The sequence below is a fragment of the Oncorhynchus kisutch genome, linkage group LG2, assembly GCF_002021735.2.
Source record: "Oncorhynchus kisutch isolate 150728-3 linkage group LG2, Okis_V2, whole genome shotgun sequence".
NCBI classification, from domain to species: Eukaryota; Metazoa; Chordata; class Actinopteri; order Salmoniformes; family Salmonidae; genus Oncorhynchus; species Oncorhynchus kisutch.
The window spans coordinates 51,785,427-51,805,564 of NC_034175.2; the positions used below are offsets into that span (position 1 = coordinate 51,785,427).

A 20,138-nucleotide genomic window follows, 5' to 3' on the forward strand; every position below is an offset into this window, starting at 1 on the left:
ATACAATTGACACATATACATTTCTTAAATCCCTTGAATTACTTTGTTTCAATGGTGAAGCGTTTCTGAATGCCTTTCTCGATGGGGTTCTTTGAGCTTCAAAATACCGTAGTAACACATTGCAGTTTTCACACATAAACATCATCAAAACCTTATTTGTCTGTCACAGTATGACACAGAACATGTTAACAAACACCATTAATCACACACGTGCGTGTTTGAGTCTTTGATAATGAGGTGAAATGTACTACCTTGGCCTGTCAGGAGACAACAAATAGGAGACCACTCTGACAGCTACTATTATTGAAGTCTTGTCAATCTGCCCTCTTTCTGACAAGATGTTACTTGAACTGTTTCTCCACAGACAGGTCTTAGTCACAGACAGAGCATGTAGTGCAACAATCCTGAACAAACAAGCCTGTGAGAGCAGGCTGTCTCTACATCAGAACCTGTCATTTAAAGAGAATTCCATCATACATAGCGCCATGGGTGGCTACCAGACTAAACTGATGAAACTGAAGTGGTCCTTTGTAGCTCAGTTAGCAGGGCATGGCGCTTGCAACGCCAGGATAGAGGGTTTGATTTCCGGAACCACCCATACATAAGATGTATGAAAGCATGACTGTGAAAGGCCCTGCATGGTCAATCTGATGTCTGCAGTGGCCATCCAGCATTTACTGCGATACGGCCTCTGCAGAATTCAGGGCATTCATACTTCATGCGCTTCCTGTAGCTCTGCAGAGCTGTTACGAAGGAAGTTTTCGAGAAAGTGAGTTTGTGTTTATTACAGGACCTCCCGGCCCCACCTACTGTCAACCAGCTATACAAAGCCCTCCACATTGTTACAAAATTTGGGAGGTGCACGGTGATGCAGTACGGAGCTCGATTTTGGCACGGGGCTTGATTTGGCCTCTGCATGCCTCCGGAGGCTTCTCAATTGTGTCTCCCCCTCCATACGGATCCTCCGACCACATTTTCAGATCAAGCATAAATTGGTTTTAAGTCGCTTTGGATAAAAGCATCTGCTAAATGGCATTTTAAATGTATTTTATTATTATTATTTATATTATGAAGTCATTGGGAGAGTGGAAGACAGACAGTTGTCTCTTTATCTTTGTCTGTAGCTATGTACAGTGCATTTAGAAGGCATTCAGAATCACTTTTTCCATGTTACAGCCTTATTCTAAAATGTATTCAATAGTTTTCCCCCCTCATCAATCTACACACAATACCACATAATGACAAAGCAAAACAGGTTATTAGGAATGTTACAAATGTATAAAAAAACTACTGAAATATCACATTTACAAAAGTATTCAGACACTTTACTCAGTACTTTGTTGAAGCATCTTTGGCAGCGATTATAGCCTCGAGTCTTCTTGGGTATGATGCTACAAGCTTGGCACACCTGTATTTGGGGAGTTTCTCCCATTCTTCTCTGCAGATCCTCTCAAGCTCTGTCAGGGAAGGTATTGGCCAAGGGATGAGCAGTGCCTAGTTTCCTCCAGACATGACGCTTGGTATTCTGGCTAAAGAGTTCAATCTAGGTATCATCAGACCAGAGAATCTTGTTTCTCATGGTACCTTTTAGCAAACTCCAAGTGGGCTGTCATGTGCATTTTACTTAGGAGTGGCTTCCGTCTGACCACTCTATAATAAATGTCTGATTTGTGGAATGCTGCAGGAAGGTTCTTCCATCTCACCTCCCTGATCGAGGGCCTTCCCCCCCGATTGCTCAGTGTGGCCAGCTCTAGGGAGAGTCTTGATTCCAAACTTATTCAATTTAAGAATGGCCACTGTGTTCTTGGGACCTTCAATGCTGCAGAAATGTTTTGGTACCCTTCCCCAGATCTGTGTCTCGACACAATCCTGTCACTGAGCTCTACGGACAATTCTTTCGACCTCGTGGCTTGGTTTTTGCTCTGACGTGCACTGTCAATTGTGGGACCTTATATAGACAGGTATGTGCCTTTCCAAATAATGTCTAATCAATTGGATTTACCACAGGTGGACTCCAATCAAGTTGTAGAAACATCTGAAGAATGATCAATGGAAACAGGACGCACCTGAGCTCAATTTTAAGTCTCATATAAAGGGTAAAGTACTTATGTAAAGTAAAGTACATAAAGGGTCTGAGTACTTATGTAAATAAGGTATGTTTTTATTTTTAATACATTTGCTAAAATAAAAATAATTTAAAACAGTTATTGCTTTGTCATTATGGGGTATTGTGCATAGATTGAGGAGTACATTTTTGTTATTTCATCCATTTCAAAATAAGGCTGTAACATAAGAAAATGGGGAAAAGGTGAAGGGGTCTGAATACTTTCCGAATGCACTGTATATTGTAGGAGGAGTAGAAAGTGGAGGGTGAATACAAGCCACACAACCTACAGTACATTTCTACTTGAGGTAATTGTTGTTTGCTTCACTGTATGATTACCAGCTTATGTAGCTACTCTCTGCTATCCCATTGTTGGATTCCTAGTGTGAGAAAAAGTGCATTTGGACAAGGGATTGCTTGTTTGAGCTTCAAAAACATATGAGTAAGTGCATAACTGTGTGTATGCATGTGGAGTACAGAGGATAGGGGAGGGGGATGTTTCTGTGCGGTCCTTTTGGTGTGGGGCAGGGCAGTAAATGGACATAGGCTGGTTAGGGCCACCTGGACCTACTGTATTCAACACCTCTTTTTAAGTAGCCTTAGTCTTTACGGCAACTCCAGGGTGGTGGAACAAGGCGTTAAGGAAGCCTTTCTCTGGACCAACAGACAGACAGATAGCAGCCTTTACCTCTCCTCCCCAACACTGAATGTTATGTGAATTCAGGCATCCTGTTTCGGTGGATCTCTCTCTCTCTCTACTTTCTTTGCCTGGCTGTCTGGAACCGCCAACAAGTTAGTATTTGCCTCTCTGGCATGTTTTTCCCTACTGGCTCAGCAGATGAATTACGACGTGACACACTCTCGTCTGTACTTCTGGGCAGCCACTCCCATTGAGATAAATCACTGTGTCTGTGTGTCAAATGGCACCCTATTCCCTATATAGTGCACTACTTTTGACAAGGGCCCATAGGGATCTGGTCAAAAGTAGTGCACTATAAAGGGGATCGGGTGCCATTTGGGATGCAAGCTGTGTTACCCCACAGGGGCTGGGGATGGGGCTGCAGTGAGCTCCTAGTTGTTTTTGGGACTCTTCATCAGGATGCTGAGGATTTGGACTCAAACTTCGATGGTATACTATTCTTTAACAAGTGAACTCTGTGTACAGCAGACAAAGGAATGAGGATGACCTAGAAACCTAGTGGGGACAGTAGCTAGTATGGAAAGACACACTTATCTTTTATTCTGATTCAACTTGGTGACTTCTGCAGTTCTTCAAACCAAATGATCTAAATTTGCCAGATAAATCTTGACATTTTCAAACCATTTGATTGATAGCTGCTTCTGTCCTTTCATGAATGCATTCCTCACAATAATTCACAGGAACCTTTAAATCCTCCCATTAGTACTGAGTGAAGGCTAGAACCAACATCCTAAAAAACTGAGTGTCAATGGACTGACACCCTATCAACATGCTCGGGATCAACCCAATCTTCCAATGCTAACCACTCAGCATGCTCAAGATCGTCTTCCCTTCTAACGCACGCTCGGGAACTGTACTTTAAACTACAAAAAAACAAATAGCTGATCTGGAAAGTCCATTTAATCAACACATTCCAAGCCTAGAATGATTGCCTGGAAAGCTGGACCGCATGTGTTTGCGTACAGGGGTGGTGCAGGCCGCAGCTCTCCAGCTCCACCTCACAAAACCTTCAGAATTCAGTTCAGTTCAATGCTGCAATTTGGATCCAACTCCCCAAAAGAATAAAGAGCGGTCCTGCTGATCTGGAATGAGTGGGGATCTGTTTTCTGCTTCCTCTCGTTGTGTTGCCATTTATGTTCTGGGAACGGAAGGCTGGATTTTGGATACTAATTACCCCCTCCAACATGTTGGCAGAGAGAAGAGGCTGGCTTCCCTCTTCACTGACTTGTGGGTTCACACAGAGGATGCCCATTCCCACAATCCACTTTAGGCCTACACCGCACATTATAAGCACTGTCTCAAAGCAAAGCTCTGTACTGTTACACTGTCTCAGAGCAAGCAAGCAATGTACTGTTGAGGGATGAATGCATCTTTCCCAAAATGTCCCAATCTTTCTCCAAAGAACTTTGCCAAATTCCCCTAGTCCAGACCAGCGAAATGCTCCAGGCATTTTACTCTTGTCTTTGGTGCATCTAGCCATATCCATGAGTAACCAAGAGGCCTATCTAGCCGGGTACTGACTGATGCAGCATCCCTCCCTAGGAACTGGTTCTGGCTCTTGTTCCTCCTGTTCTTTCCATGATATAGACTGACTAGGTGAATCCAGGTGAAAACGATGATGCCTTATTGATGTAATTTGTTAAATCCTCTTCAATCAGTGTAGATGAAGGCTAGGAGACAGGTTGAAGAAAGATTTTTAGTCCTTGAGACATGGTTTGTGTATGTGTGCCATTCAGAGGGTGAATGGGCAAGACAAAATATTTAAGTGCCTTTGAAAGGGGTATGGTAGTAGGTGCCAGGCACATTTCACGCTAAACAGTTTCCTGTGTGTATCAAGAATGGTCCACCACCCAAAGGACACCCAGCCAACTTGACACAACTGTGGGCGGCTTTGGAGTCAACATGGGCCAGCATCCATGTGGAACGCTTGACATCTTGTGGAGTCCATGCCCCAATGAAGTGAGGCTGTTCTGAGGGCAAATGGGGTTGCAACTCAATATTAGGAAGGTGCTCCTAATGTTTTGTCCACTCAGTGTATATGGAAACTAGTTATAAACAGAGAAGGAACTGTCCCATAGCTAGCTCTGTTCTGAGGCGCTGCCAGACAGGCATGAAGGCAGCATCCATCCCTTCTACCAGAGTAGGAATAGTCCGATAGCTGTAAATATGACAGCTCTGACAAAAATGACCCATGCCCTCATTATTTTCCAAGCAAACAGTGATGAAGGGTCTCAGTGCGGAACTGTCTTGTTCAGGTAGACAGGAAGCAGAACCCCTGACATACTGCCGTGCGGGTAACAAAGCGACATACACCACCGACATATGACACCGCTACTTAATTTGCAGAGCAAGGTACATGTAATTAGGGTGATTTTGGCACAGGCGGAGGAACAGACAGCTAGATCAGGGCATTGATGAATTAGGGGAGCACTGTCAAGATCAAATCACATTAATCATGGCAGTGGGAGTAAGGACTCTGTTTTCAACTCCACTCGTCCTCCTCCCTGGTTTGTCTAGTGATGAATAGCTTTTCCACTGCAGGAACAATGTATGTATCACCATCACCATCAGATCTGGGAATGCAAATAGAAGTCCCACAAACCTATTGATTTGTTTCATCCACCTCTTTGTGTTTTTTAAGATAAGCGGAGAAAGGAGAGGAGAGCTGGCAATGTTAAGCAGACCAAACTTTTTCTGGGACGGACAACAAATTAAAAGGTGTGGACTGGATAGAAATGTGTCAGTTTGGGTGGAGCCTGAATGACAAAAATAAACCCAATTTGGCGAAAGTTCTGTCTGTCTTTCTTTCTTGATAGCTTGCATGCCTGCCTGCCTCAGTCTGTCTGTCTGCCTGACAAATCCCTCTCTGTGGATCTCTAATGTGAAGAGGATGTCTCTCTGGCAATGATCCCTAGCGTTTCAGCGCACCATGCCAGCAGGCTACAGAGCTTTCCAAGTCCCACACCATGAAACGAAAGGAAGGGAGATACGAACGGAAATGTTAACATTCTGTTGTATTGGTGCTAAACCGACTGGTTCTTTATTTTCTCCTTTCTCTCTCTCAGTATCATCTGTCTTTAATATGGACCTGGCTTTCTCTCTCTACGTATCATCTGTCTTTAATATGGACCTGGCTTTCTCTCTCTCCGTTTGGAAAGGTTTCTCTCTCTCTGACTCGGATGAAAGGAGGGAGAGATGGCGGGACCACCGAGGGTAAATCACTACAGGGTGATGACTGACTGACCTGCTCATTCACATTCTTGTAAAGAACAGGACACACTCCAGAAAACATTCAAGTACATTTTCATTTAATTAAAGATAAGGTTTAACAAACTTAAACAGAAGCCAGTGCCCAACAATTCAGCTAGATCAGTTATTCCCAAACTGGGGTATGCAATACCATCGGGGGTACGCCAAATACATTTTTTTCTTCACATTTTCAAACAGTGCATTTAGCTGCTGCTCATGTTGGTATCTGTACTGATGGCGCAAAAGCCATGACATAGTGGAGTGGTAACGCACGTGCAAGCAGTTGCTCCCGACGCCACTTGGGTACACTGCAACATCCACCGAGAGGCTCTTGCTGCCAAGGGAATGCCTGACAGCTTGAAAGACGTTTTGGAAACTTCAGTGAAAATGGTTAACTTTATTAAAGCAAGGCCCCTGAACTCTCATGTATTTTCTGCACTATGCAATGATATTGGCAGCGACCATGTAACGCTTTTACAACATACAGAAGTTTGCTGGTTATCAAGGTGCAAAGTATTGACACTTTTTTTAAATTGAGAGACGAGCTTAAAGTTTTCTTTACTGACCATAATTTTCACTTGTCTGACCGCTTGCATGATGACGAATTTCTCACACGACTGGCCTATCTGGGTGATGTTTTTCCTCGCCTGAATCTTCTGAATCTAGGATTACAGGGACTCTCCGCAACTATATTCAATGTGCAGGACAAAATTGAGGTTATGATTAAGAAGTTGGAGCTCTTCTCTGTCTGTATTAACAAGGACAACACACACGTCTTCCCATCATTGTATGATTTTTTGGGTGCAAATGAACTCAAGCTTACGGACAATGTTAAATGTGATATAGCGAAGCACCTGAGTGAGTTGGATGCGCAATTATGCATGTACTTTCCCGGAATGGATGACGCAAACAACTAGATTCGTTATCCGTTCATGCCCTGCCTCCAGTCCACTTACCGGTATCTGAATAAGAGAGCCTCATCGAAATTGCAACAATGGTTCCGTGAAAATTGAAATGAATCAGAAGCCACTTCCTGATTTCTGGATTGGGCTGAGCTCAGAGTATCCTGCCTTGGCAAATCACACTGTTAAGAGACTGATGCCCTTTACAACCACGTACCTATGTGAGAGTGGATTCTCGGCCCTCACTAGCATGAAAACTAAATACAGGCACAGACTGTGTGTGGAAAATTATTTAAGACAGACTCTCTCCAATACAACCCAACATTGCAGAGTTATGTGCATCCTTTCAAGCACACCCTTCTCATTAACCTGTGGTGAGTTAGGCACAATTTTCAATGAACAAAAGGTTTTATATGTAAGATGGTTAAATAAAGAACAAAGTTATTGATAATTATTATATTATTATTTGTGCCCTGGTCCTATAAGAGCTCTTTGTCACTTCCCACAAGCCGGGTTGTGACAAAAACTCACACTCATTCTTATGTTTAATAAATGTATCGTATAGTGTGTGTGTGTGTGGCAGGCTTACAATGATGGCAAAAAATATATATTTTGAGAGTGTGCTGACCCTGGTACTAGAGGGGGTACGCAGCTGGAAGTTGAATGTATGAAGGGGTACGGGACTATAAGAATTTTGGGCACCACTGAGCAAGATGCCTTGGCCATAATCACTTTCATTCTGCCCTCCTGGTGCAAATCTGAACTTAAATTGAAACCATCGCTTCATGAATTACTGAGTACATTAGTCTTACTTACCCATGCATGGTGTGGAGGGGATGTGGCTCGTAATGGTACCTCCCCTCGTGGTGACGCATATCGATTGGGATCGGTGTGTGAAACGTGGGGAAGAGATGGTGAGGACCTGTATGAAGAAAGAGGAGGGAGAGAGGGAGAGAGAGCGAGAGAGGGAGGAGACAGGGCAAGCAGGGAGAGAAGAAATCCACCTCAATAAAGACTTTCCAGTGAAATATTTTAAAGGGTAAAAACCTAAACGCTATAATGCAGCAAACATAACCACTTCAGAGGGCTGGCTGATCAAGTTGTGTCAAATATTGACACTATCACACATGAAGAAGAATGACTAAATAAAGAGTGGTCCTGAGGAATCCTACATCTCAAACATGAGAGATGAGAAAGACCTGCTGCGATCCAGCCCTTTGAACTTGGTGTCTGTGTGTATGTATGTGTGTGTGTGCACGTGCGTGTGTGTGTGTGTGTGTGTGTGTGTATAGAGGTGCCCATGTGAAGGAGTGCTTCAGTCTGGACATAAACACGGAACAATAGGATTGAGATGAAAACCTCCCTGCTATACTGTAGATGCTCACCTTACAGGCAGCAGCTACAAGCAGCAGCTAAACCATTATTACCCTACACACTAGTAGTGGTTCATATAAGAGGAGAGAGAGCACTTACTTGCTGTCCTGAGCTGGAATGAGTCGAAAAAGAGAAGCAGCATTTCACCAAGCGAGCTAGCTAAGGACTATGTACTCCTGCTCCATACCTCCACAGCATGGTGTGTAACTACCTTTTTACAGTTCCAATAATAGAAACCTTAAATTACAATCCGTTTGGTCTGGATCGTTCGCCCCGGGTACTGTGTCCCTTAATAGCGCTCTATGTGTAAAAGGGATGAAACACACAGTTATTTCACGATGAGTGTGTTTGTGTGAAAGACTAGAAAAATGCACAAATCAACAATTTCCTGCCATAAAAAAGGTGCATAGCTCATGGGACGTCTTGTTAAAAACAACAGACATTCCTTAATTAGTGTGATGAATACATCTGAGTCTGAGCCTATTTACACCCTCTTTAGCTCCATCTCTAGCTGTCTTTATGAACACTGTCTACGTTGTAACCAGTTCAGTTTCTCCTCCTTTAACATCCTCCCCTTTTAAATGTATGCTGAATAAAATCAAAGCGTGGATATTCAGCAGCACATGCCACCCCAACAATTGCCCTGATTCTACTCCACAAATGGGAGTAAGTGAAAACATATGTTGTAATAACTGAATCCAGGCTAGTGTGTGTGCATTGCAGTGAGGAGAAAGAGAAGAAGGAGAAAGAGGCAGCAGCCAGCTCTCTTGGGTTGGCTGGTTGGTCTCTGGGATCTCTGTATTAAGATTCTTTGTGCAGCATCACGCGCTCCAGTGAGTCAGAGATGACCTGGGGAGCAGAGACCATAGGGGTCAGGGGTCAGAGGTTAGGTGGCACAGATCATTATCTCATGTGTGGGATAGGGTGATGAAGGAGATAGGGGGATGTGGAAGCAGGCAATGAGGTTGTGTGTGTGTGATTTCAAGGGGAAGTTCTACCTGCAAGAGTCAGCATTCCTGGGTCATCACTAAAGCCCAGCAGAGCCCCCTGTCACTTTGATGGACAGGCACCACACTACAAAGCTTAGCCCACAAACAGAGCACAAACTGAGGCAAATGACAGAGATTGTTGTGGCCTCATGTCTCACCTGAGAGGAAAATGACTAAAGCTATAAGGACTGAGGCTAAGCCCACCGCAGAGCTTTGCCTCTGAGCAGTGGTGTTTGAAGACAAGACAGGAAACTTTCTTCAACTTTCTTCTCTGAGCATGATGGCACCTTCCTTGGCAGCCTCCTGTTTGATATGTACTTAGCTTCATTACTGCACAAAGACTCATGGAGGCTCCTGAAGCCATGGCTGAGAAAACATGCCACTGTAACTCGACTCTGTCTGCCTGGAGGCCAAACAGGAATGTTTTGAATGTTTTTCTTTGGGAACTGCAAACACAAAGCAAGACATTACTGGTACTTATTCGCGATTGAGCCTATTGTTCTCATGATTGCCTGTTGTACCGTACCCTAATTTGTGGGTTATTGTGACATACAAATCCATGGTTTCAGGTATGCACTGTCCCAACAACTGTGATTGTTGTTAGAAATGGTTGACTTGCATGGAATTGTTTACAAGCGTTGTGGCATTAATCATGAAGAGATATGTTCTCTTGTTTTCATCATTGACAGCTTGCCAAGTAGCACAACTGCAACAAAACAGTGTTCATCATGACATCAGGTCAGTGTAATTGAACATCCTCGCCCTCCACGTTACAGGACCTCAGTCTCTGTAACGTTCCACACCAGGGTCTCCCAAACTCGGTCCTTGCCCTAGCACTACACAAAAAACGGAATTTGCACCCGGGGGGGGGGGGGGGGGGGGGGGGGCAGGACCTTGTTTGGGAAACCCTGTTCTACTTTGGACGTCTGCCAACGAGCCTCTCTCTTCCTTTTATATGAAAGAGAAGACACATTCAGACACAAGTCAACTTGTACGCTGGAAGCAACAAAAAAGCCACCCTGTAAAAACTTAATGGGGGGATGATTGTGCAGAGAAGTTCCAGCGTTTATCCAAACATGTCTCCTGGCTCCCAACAATTCTGGATGCGAGGCAGGGAGAGTGGGCTGTTGAAGAGGATGGAGTGATATGGAATGGGTCTGGGTCAAGGAGGTCAGTGGTACTCAGTCTACTGGAGTTGGCATACCCTAACTTGAAAACAAGAAAATAGGAACAACTTCCTCTTATTAGACAAAGTAAGGAGCCCCAGAGAGAGAGGAGCTGTTCTGATCTAGGGGGATAGACTGAGTAGGCCTGTTCCATCACCCAGACAGCTGCATTGTTTCTTGGGCCACAGGGACAACAAGAGGCAGGTACAGGGGTTGGGTACATGGTACAGGGTTGGGTCCACAGGCACTGGACTGCCAGCTGTCCCCCTGGGCGAGCAGCAATGTAGGGACACACTGCCCCAGCCTCCCCTCACACACTTTTGCAACCTGACACTCTCACTCTCCTCTGGCAGGACAATGCTGAAAGTGTCTAGAACACACCCTCTCACTTTGCTCTCTGTAGACTCTACAGTAGTGTAGACTTTACAACACTGCATGTAATCATAGACATATAACTACTTGAATGGATAGAAGGGATCCTATTTTCCTCCTGAAGCTAGGCCAGTAGAGTCCCTGCCCATCTTCCGAAAACACCTGAAACCCTACCTCTTCAAAGAGTATCTGAAATAATCCCACAGCACCCCCCTCAACCCCCACCTTACTATGAGGAAGGCCCAAAAAATGGTCAAAGACTCCAGTCACCCAAGTCATAGACTTTTCTCTGCTGCCGCACGGCAAGCGGTACAGGAGCGCCAAGTCACGTCCAGAAAGCTCCTTAACAGCTTCTATCCCCAAGCCATAAGACTGCTGAACAATTAATCAAATGGCCACCCGGACTATTTACATTGACCCTCCTCACTTTACCCCTACCTACATGTACAAATTACCTCGACTAATTTCACGGTAAGGTCTATACCTGTGACAATTAAAAATGTATTTGATTTGTTGTTGTCCCACCTAGCGGTCTTAAGACCGTCCGCTAAATGACTCAAATGTAAAATGTAAATGTGAGCCTCCAGTGCAGAAAGGTTTAGATACATTCAGAATGTTCTCATCAGAGTCTAGTTAGTGTCCGTGAAGCAGCTCATTGTCACTTCAAGGCAGTTACTTTCATCTCTGTGGATCGAGTTGATCCACCCACCTCATGGGAACATGCTTCTTAAACTGTGGTAACTTTGTTTGTGTTCATTTACATATCTGTGTGCTCTCAGCACCTGTAGATGTTCCCTCATCATTACATTTGCTTAAATGTCTTTAAAAATATTATTGGATTCCATCCCCCGTAATAACCTTCTCAGATGTGTCAAACATCCAGACAACAACCTTTATTCTTGTTGTGGTCGGGTGTGATCTCACCCTAAAGACAGAGACATGTGTTATTAACAAAGGGCAGTGGTGTGTGTTTTTTGTCTGTGATGCTCAGAGCAAAGGGAAAACATTCACTTTTCATGTCCAGACACAGCCAGCAGTAGCAAGGATCAGATCAGGGCTCTACATTGAAGTGAAGAGGGTCTGCATCCCAAATGGCACCCGATTCTCTATATGGTGCACGGTTTTTGACCTAGAACCCATAGAGCTTTGGTCAAAAGTAGTGCACTATATATAAGGAATAGGGTGCCATTTGGAACGCACTAGGGGCTCATGCTCTAAGGAAGTACTTAGTGATAATAATATTGAGAGAGAGAGAGAGACCTAGCCTGGACAGGGTAATTAAAACAGCTTTTCTGTCTCGCTCTCTGAGAAAATGTGGGAGGACGCTAGCGTAGAGGGGTATGAGAGAGGGAGGGAGCTAGGGGAAGAGGGGGAGGAGTAGAGGAGGGGGCTAGGGTGGGAGGGAAAGAAGGAGAGGAGTAGGAGGGGGTTCCATTCAGACAGGAAATTCCAGCAGAATAAGTTGGCTGGAGTCCTAACTACACAGCACCATGCCAACTTCTACACACAACGAACGAACGGCCCCGTCCCGTCTTGGCCTGTGCTGCACTGCACCATGGGAAGCAAAGCAACAGTCTGACCGGCCTAAGGCTACCGGTGAATGGAGGAAAGATTTTGGTTAGCTATTGAGCGCAATTTGTTAACACCAAGCTGAGGAGAAATAGAAGGAGAGAGGCCTTTTTTGTTGGTCAATAGTACTGCACATCCATTCAACCACAACAGTTTAGCCCCATTTGAGAGGTTAAACAGTTCCTATTGTGTATTTAGACTGACCTATGACTATTATTACACACACACAGCATGAACCAGCCAGGTTAATAAGCCTGTGTGGTTAGTCAGATCCTAGTCCAAATCCACACACACAACAGGTTAATAGGCCAATGTATTAAGACTGATCCAAGACCAGTTTAAAGTTCACAGCCCCAGGTTTAGTCGGCGGTGCTGACTCCTCCTGAGGCATGGGCTCGCCATGGCGACAGAAGGATTACGGGCTTACAGCAGAGCACGAAACAACCATACCACCTCTGAAAGGAAGTATTAAGTGTGTGTGCGTGCGAGAGAGACTGTGTGTGTGTGCTCTTCTCTTCACAACCCTCCCTCAGGGGCAGATGGTAAAATGATACATGTTTTATTGATAGGGGATTTGGGGTTAAAGGTAAGTAAATTAGGTCAGGGCCTGGCTCCATAGCAACATGAAGAACGGATGTTTATCAGAGAACCTGTGTTTATTTTCTTTGACTGATTTGAAGTCAGTGACTGGCTGCTAAGAGGCAGAGGAAATTCACTTTAATATTCAAATAAACATACAGTATGGAAAAGTAACATTGTTTTCAGGTCCAGCTCTGTTGACTCCGGGAAGTGGTTGAGTTAAATGATTTATTTGAAGACGTTGACTTCTCAAACGGTACATTGTCCATTTGGTGACAGTTACAGCTTGGTTAGGGCATCCATATACCGTGTTAAACAGTAAGATTGAGGGGGCTGAAGGGAGACTATGTAGGGAGGATGGGAGAATGTTCTTTGAAAATTTTATTTTTTTAATAGAAAGGACTCATTATTCCACTTCAGATTCTTGGAAGGTGTTCATTAAATAATATCAGGCAGGGAAACTTTGTGTGAGAAGCACCATTTTAAATGTTAGACCACGTGTGTGTAAGAGAAAGAGAGTTGTGTACAGGAAACAAACTCAGGACACAACGCCCGATGAAGATCGGACACATCCCTCCCTCCCTCCAGCTGGCTTCTCTCTGCCATCATCCGTCTCCATCAAACAACAGGCCTAATCCAACCAATCACTCCTAAGAAACTCAGTTTCAGCAAACCCCAAATCTGACTGATCTTTGACCACCAGTCAGTATGATGCATCACCTATACCTGAGCTGAGGTAGGGAGGGGCACTGTTCCTCTGGTGCTCTTAATTGTCTTTAGGGCACTGTAATAAGATTAGGACCTCACCTCTCTTTGCCATATAGTAAGTTATAACAGTAGGTGCCTGTATGTTATGTAGTGTAGGGGAAAGGGGGGCAATGGCTGGAAAGGAAATGCAGATATCAGCGTTGGGCAGACGTGTCTTGGGGATCAGGGGCTAATGACCGCCATGCATCACCCAGCTGGGAGTGGACTACATTATGCTGAGCATTTAGAGAAAGGAGAGCTTGAGGGGGGCAGTCGTGTAAACTCACTGGCCTGTGATTTTCAAATCAAATCCTCTTTGTCACATACGCCGAATACAACAGGTTTAGACCTTACCGTGAAATGCTTACTTACAAGCCCTTAACCAACAATGCAGTTAAGAAAAATAAGAGTTAGGAAAATATTTACTAAATAAACTAAAGTTTAAAAAAGTATCAATAAAAAATCAATAATGATATACAGGGGGTACCGGTACAGAGTCCATGTGTGAGGGTACAGGTTAGTCGAGGTAATTGAGGCAGTATGTACATATAGGTAGGGGTAAAGTAACTACGCATAGATAATAAACAGTGAATAGCAGCAGCGGGGGAAAAAAGGGGGGGGGGGGGTCAATGGAAATACTCCGGGTAGCCATTTGATTAGCTGTTCAACAGTCTTATGGCTTGGGGGTAGAAGCTGTTCAGCAGTCTTATGGCTTGGGGGGTAGAAGCTGTTCAGCAGTCTTATGGCTTGGGGGTAGAAGCTGTTAAGAAGTCTTTTGAACCTAGATGCAGTGGTGTAAAGTACTTAAGTAAAAAGACTAAAGTATTACTTAAGTAGTTTTTTGGGGTATCTGTACTTTACTATTTATATTTTTGACTACTTTTACTTTTACTCCACCACATTCCAAAATAAAATAATGTACTTTCTACTCCATACATTTTCCCTGACACCCAAAAGTACTCATTACATTATGAATGCTTAGCAGGAGAGGAAAATGGTCTAATTCACTCACTTAAAGAGAGAATCCCTGGTCATCCCTACTGCATCTGATATGGCTGGGTCACTAAACACAAATGCTTTGTTTGTAAATTATGTTGGAGTGTGCCCCTGGCTCGCCGTAAAAAGAGAAAAGAAAACCGTGCCGAATTTCAAATGATTTATAGATTTACTTTAAATACTAAAGTATATTTTAGCAATTACATTTACTTTTGATAATTAATAAAGTTTAAAACCAAATACTTTTGAACTTTTACTCAAGTAGGATTTTACTGGGTGATTTTCACTTTTACTTGGGCCATTTTAAGGTATCTTTACTTTACTTTAACTCAAGTATAACAACTGGGTACTTTTTCCACCACTGCCTAGATGTTAGCATTAGCGTGCCGTCTCTGTAAGACTGATGACTGGTATGTTAGCATACCGTTAGCTTGCTGTAGCTTTGGGGACCAGAGAGGAGCGAGGGTCTCTGTAAGACTGATGGTCTGTCTGGTTAATCAGCTACCTGACCAGACTCTGATGGATCACTGGATCAGCTGACCTAACCCTGGTTAACACACCCAGGTGTGGGTCTGGTTCACTAATTACCTTAGAGCACAGATAACTAAGTCTATTGTCTCTACAGCAGACATGGTGATAAAATGAGGTTGTCTGTTGAATTAAGATTGTGTGAATAAAACTGTCCCTCGACACAATGCTATCTACAAGCTTACTTGTATTATTTCTTATTCTAACACAGTTGACATGATTTGCAATTTCTATATTATTCTCTATTCTTACTGATTGCACATTGTCTTTTTTTGTTGCTCTTCCTAATGCAACAACTAAGCAAAGTCTCACATCAAACCCAGTGCGGGAACCCTGGCCACAACAGCTAGTGTTATCTGACCCTTTGACCTCTGCATCACAGGTGATAGAAAAGCTGCCAGCTCATACAAAGAACGCCCTCACAACCCTAACGGCCCGATGACGGCATGGTCAGCACTGGTTCAGCACATCCCCCCTCTCCCCCTCACGAAAAGGGTATTTTTTAACGGGAAAAGGGAGAGAGTGGGAGAAACAGAGGAAGTGCCCTCCATATCCAGACAATGCGTGGGAGCATTGTCTGAGGGGGGTTGGGTGTTGTGGCTGGGGGTCACCCCGGGGTGATGGCCTCCTGGGTAGCCAGGGTTCTGGGCCCTAACTGGGGCCTGACAGGGGTGGGATGAGCCAAGAGGATATGCGGGGAGTGTCTCAGAGAGAGACATATTCTGGACTCTATTAAACTGCCACTGATAACACTAGGCTGCTGACACAGAACAAGAACCTGACTCACCTCCTCACAGACAGTCTGGTCTAAGGATCATTCTCCTGGGATTTCTGGTCTGAAGGAAACTCTCTCACTCAGGGAACGAATTTTAAAAACAGCAATGAGAAACAGCTGTGGAGGATCTGAGATGGTTGATGTGATTGGGTAAGGGTCAGAGATCCTCTGTCTGATTGGTTCGCAGGTGCTTTTTTAGGGGTCTGAGAATTCAGACCGGCTGTCCGGCCAGGCTCTGACTCTTTCTCTTCCTAAAACAGAACCATTTTGTTTGTGAATATACTACTACTAGTCTAGTAGGGGATTTAACTCAGTGCCTTGCAACTACTCTTTGGTTTTTGTGTCAGCTAGCTTTGCAGGCTACTGAAGGAATCAATGTCACATTTACATTAAAAACAACAAGCAAGGTCTTAAACTAGGAGAGTGTTGGCTACAGCTCCATCTCCCACACGGAGAAAGTTAAATGATTTATCGCCAGCCTTAATTTTATAAAATTTTTACAGCAAAGACCCGCAGTGCCAGTGTGACAGCCACTGAACTTTGGGATGCATTTCCCTTACACCCTCCCTCCTCTTTCTACCTTTCCCGCTCTTTCTTTCTCTGCCCCTCTCTCCCCCCTTTTCTCTTTCTCAGTCCCTTTCGCGCTCTCCCCCTTTCTCTGTCCGAGGGCCTAGTCAGAGATTAAGGCTCTTAATTGGAGCATCCGGGTTGGTTTATAGTAAGGCAGTCAGGGGTGGGGAAAAAAACAAGGGAATGCCCAATAGCACAGCATGGAAGGGCCCGGTCACAAAAGGGGACAGTGGGGTGGGAAGGAGGAGGGGGGAGGAGGAGAGGACCTTTTCTCCCTGGACAATAGGGGTGCATTTTTGGGTTGTTAAGTGGTTGTTCACTGGGGTGGTTAGGATATTACCAGGCTGGACTGTATAAATCTGGAGCATGAGGATGAACCATGGGTGAGGGGGTTGGATGTTTGTAGGGCTGGGTTAGGCTAGGTATAGGTAGTGGGTGATGATTAGGTACAGAGAGGGTGTTGGAGGTTGGCGGGTGAGATTGAGGGGGTGATGCGGCCGGGTAATCATTCTATCAAAATGGGAGCAGGTTGTCCTCTCACAACATCCTCAGCCCAGCAAGAGAAAAATAAACACACTGACTAGCGTCACGCTGGAGTAGAGGAGGAGTGGAGTGCGATTGGGGGATGGCACAGTGCCAACAATGGCATGAATTAAAAGGCTAACCTCAGGAACAGCCAAGTAAACGTGGTCTTTATCTTTCTGTCGTCTGTCATGGAGTGCTTGTATAAGTAGACCAACCCTTCAGGCAGAAGAGCTCTCCTTACCCCAACACTATCAAGCACTACAGAGAGAGAGAGTGGAGAGCTGAGAGCTCAATGCATCAACACACTGCCTACACTTCTCAGAGCACCCACAGCTCAGCATGGTACCCATATCAATAGTGACTAAATGTTTTGGAAACCGTATTGCTTTCCAGATGTAGAAAGGTATGTTTATGGACCCTTCATACAAGTTTCAGTGGATTTATCGTAAATGTTTTTGAAATGTTGAACTGTACCAAAATCCTTTGCATTTTTACTTAGTTAGACTCAGATTACATCATCTTGATTACATTAATGTGTTTAATCCAATAAAAAGGTAATACAGGATTTCACCAATGGGAGATGCTTCTCTTCCCTTGAGCAAACTATTGTATCGAGAGGGCCTTGTGGAAAGCGATAAGCCGTCTCGCCATAGTACAGAAGCCGGCATCTTTGAGCTGGCTTCACGTACCAGGAGCAGCTGATATGTTTACTACGCTGTAATGCAAGTATAAAAGTCAAATAAACAGGGGTCTATGAGGAACACATGTCTCTTTCTTCAGCCCCTTCCTGGCTGGCAGAGAGGTCAAAATATTTAACAGTAGATCTACGTGGTAGAAGAGAAGGGAGGTTAATCTGTCTTAGTCTATATGTCCATCTTAATTAGTCTTCATTTAGTTTGAGTGGGCAGGCAAATCAAGCACTGGAGAGTTCATACAACATTGCGAGTGACTTGAGTAAAGCGTAGTGAGAGTAAGCCCATTGCAGAGACCTTAGACACACACACAGCTACTAGTACTGGGGGATATGGTTTGACGTGTAGGGTGGTATAGGGCCGAGGGTGAAGTCATGTTGAACTGGGGAGTCCATTTACAACTCAAGGAACATTTTTGTTTAAGATGTTACTTGTTAAGCACCATCCGTGTTTGTTGCAGCTCCTCACTGAAAATAGAGATGAAAAAAAAGAGATCTGAGATGAAAGACAGAGAGAGAGAGAGAGAAAGGGAGAAAGGGAGAAAAGGGGAGGGAGAGAGAAAGAGTGGCTGGAACATTACTCAGCTACAACAACCTTCATGATAACTAATCATCTGTCACCAGGAGTCCAGTGACAATAGCTAGCTGCTACATTGTGTGATAAAATTAGCTGCTACTTCCCCAGTGTGTGAGACAGTCCCAGATGAGAGAGGTGAGGAGAGTTTTTTTCATCTCAGAACTCATCTGCTGGGATCTCCTTTATCTTCCCAAAAAGTTTGTGTGGGGCAAGAATAAATTGTAAAAAAACAATTTGCCACTATATAGCTCTAATAAGATTGTATAAGTATACATATCAAGGCCCCTCAGAAAGAAAGTCCATGTGTTGAAGTGTGTTTGGAGTCAAGCCCAGGAGTCAATTGTGAGTCCACTAAGTTTTCTTCACACACTCCTATAAGCCTTCTCAACATCATGTTATATATTGTCAGAGGAGGGCATGGCATACCTCTATCTTCTCTCAGATTTCAGTCCTTGATGAGCAAAGAAGTGTCATATTGATCTTAGTGTGGTCTGGGGGAGGAACAGGCAGGCCTTCCTGGGTAAACACCCTACATGGGTTCTAGACAGATACACACATGTACACAGGTGTAGCACATGAGGATGTGTGAAACTTACTCCTCAGCCTGAAGTACCCCACCTTCTCCGCGGAATAGCTCTTCGCATGGCACAACTGGTAACACACTTTGGCAGGGCGGTCATGTATGCTAGCAAAGCCGAGGCTCGAACATGGGTTCGAGCCTCGGTGTGAGCCGAATCAGGAGGAAGTGGAATTAGCTAAGCAAGCAGTGCCCTTTACACACGTACACAGCCCAGAGTGGGCTATCATCTGTTCACCCACTACCATTAAGAGACTGTCTGGTGATAGAAAGGGTGCTACTGAGTGTAACACTCGGTTAACAGGAGTGTGCCAGTACTCATGCATTTCCATCACTTTTTGCCATCTCTTGAATTGATGATTCAGTATTACTCAGCGATAATGTGAATAACTTTTTTTTCCCTGATCCAGTCATAGACATATAAATAGAATCCCAGCCTTCTAAGAATCAGAAACATTCTAAATGTAGTTATATTGATCCAGTCAGACCCAAGTCCAAGTCTGTCAATCTGAGGTCCTCAGGAAGAAGATACAAATCAGTCTAACAACTATAGAGGTCGTCAATCTGCTAATAGAAGTCAAACCTCCTCCCATTGTCACAATGAAAGATTCATGCTAAGTATCCAGAATGAAGGATTGATAATAGTCAATGATTTGTAAGGGGAGACGGTGAAGTAGAAGAGAGAGCACTGAGCCTGCAGCTGACTCGAGTGTTTAAATGGTGAGGAGTGTGAGTGAATAGGCAGAGAGTGACAGTGAGAGGGGAGTGTTCAATAGGTGCTGTCACAGCTAACAGGAGGGTCATTATCCTGTAGAAAAGAGCGAGGCATCACACTAGACACATTAATATGGTAATTACACCGTTAATGACAGGTACAATTACTCTCTGGGAGAATGAGAGGTGAAAAGAGATGGCGGGAAGGCTGTGTGTGTGTGTGTGTGTGTGTGTGTGTGTGTGTGTGTGTGTGTGTGTGTGTGTGTGTGTGTTTGTCCTCACTTTGCACTAGTCAGCCAGGCTTCTTAGTGACTAGACTGATTTTGACATGCAACCAATGGATTTTTGAATTCATATACTCTATATTTCTTTCTCAGCATCTGGAACTAATTAACTAGTATGTTTTTACTGTATACTGTACAGATATACCATTA

At 44.2% G+C, this 20,138-nt stretch overlaps 1 protein-coding gene across 1 annotated transcript in view; it reads right to left on the reverse strand.

Moving 5' to 3' along the window:
- Nucleotides 1–20,138, reverse strand: part of gli2a (GLI family zinc finger 2a) — a 102,908-nt gene that overhangs the window by 38,590 nt on the left and 44,180 nt on the right. The window contains exon 3 of the mRNA XM_031797387.1: nt 7,772–7,877. Coding sequence (XP_031653247.1) covers nt 7,772–7,877 — 106 coding nt within the window. The remainder of the gene's footprint in view (nt 1–7,771; nt 7,878–20,138) is intronic.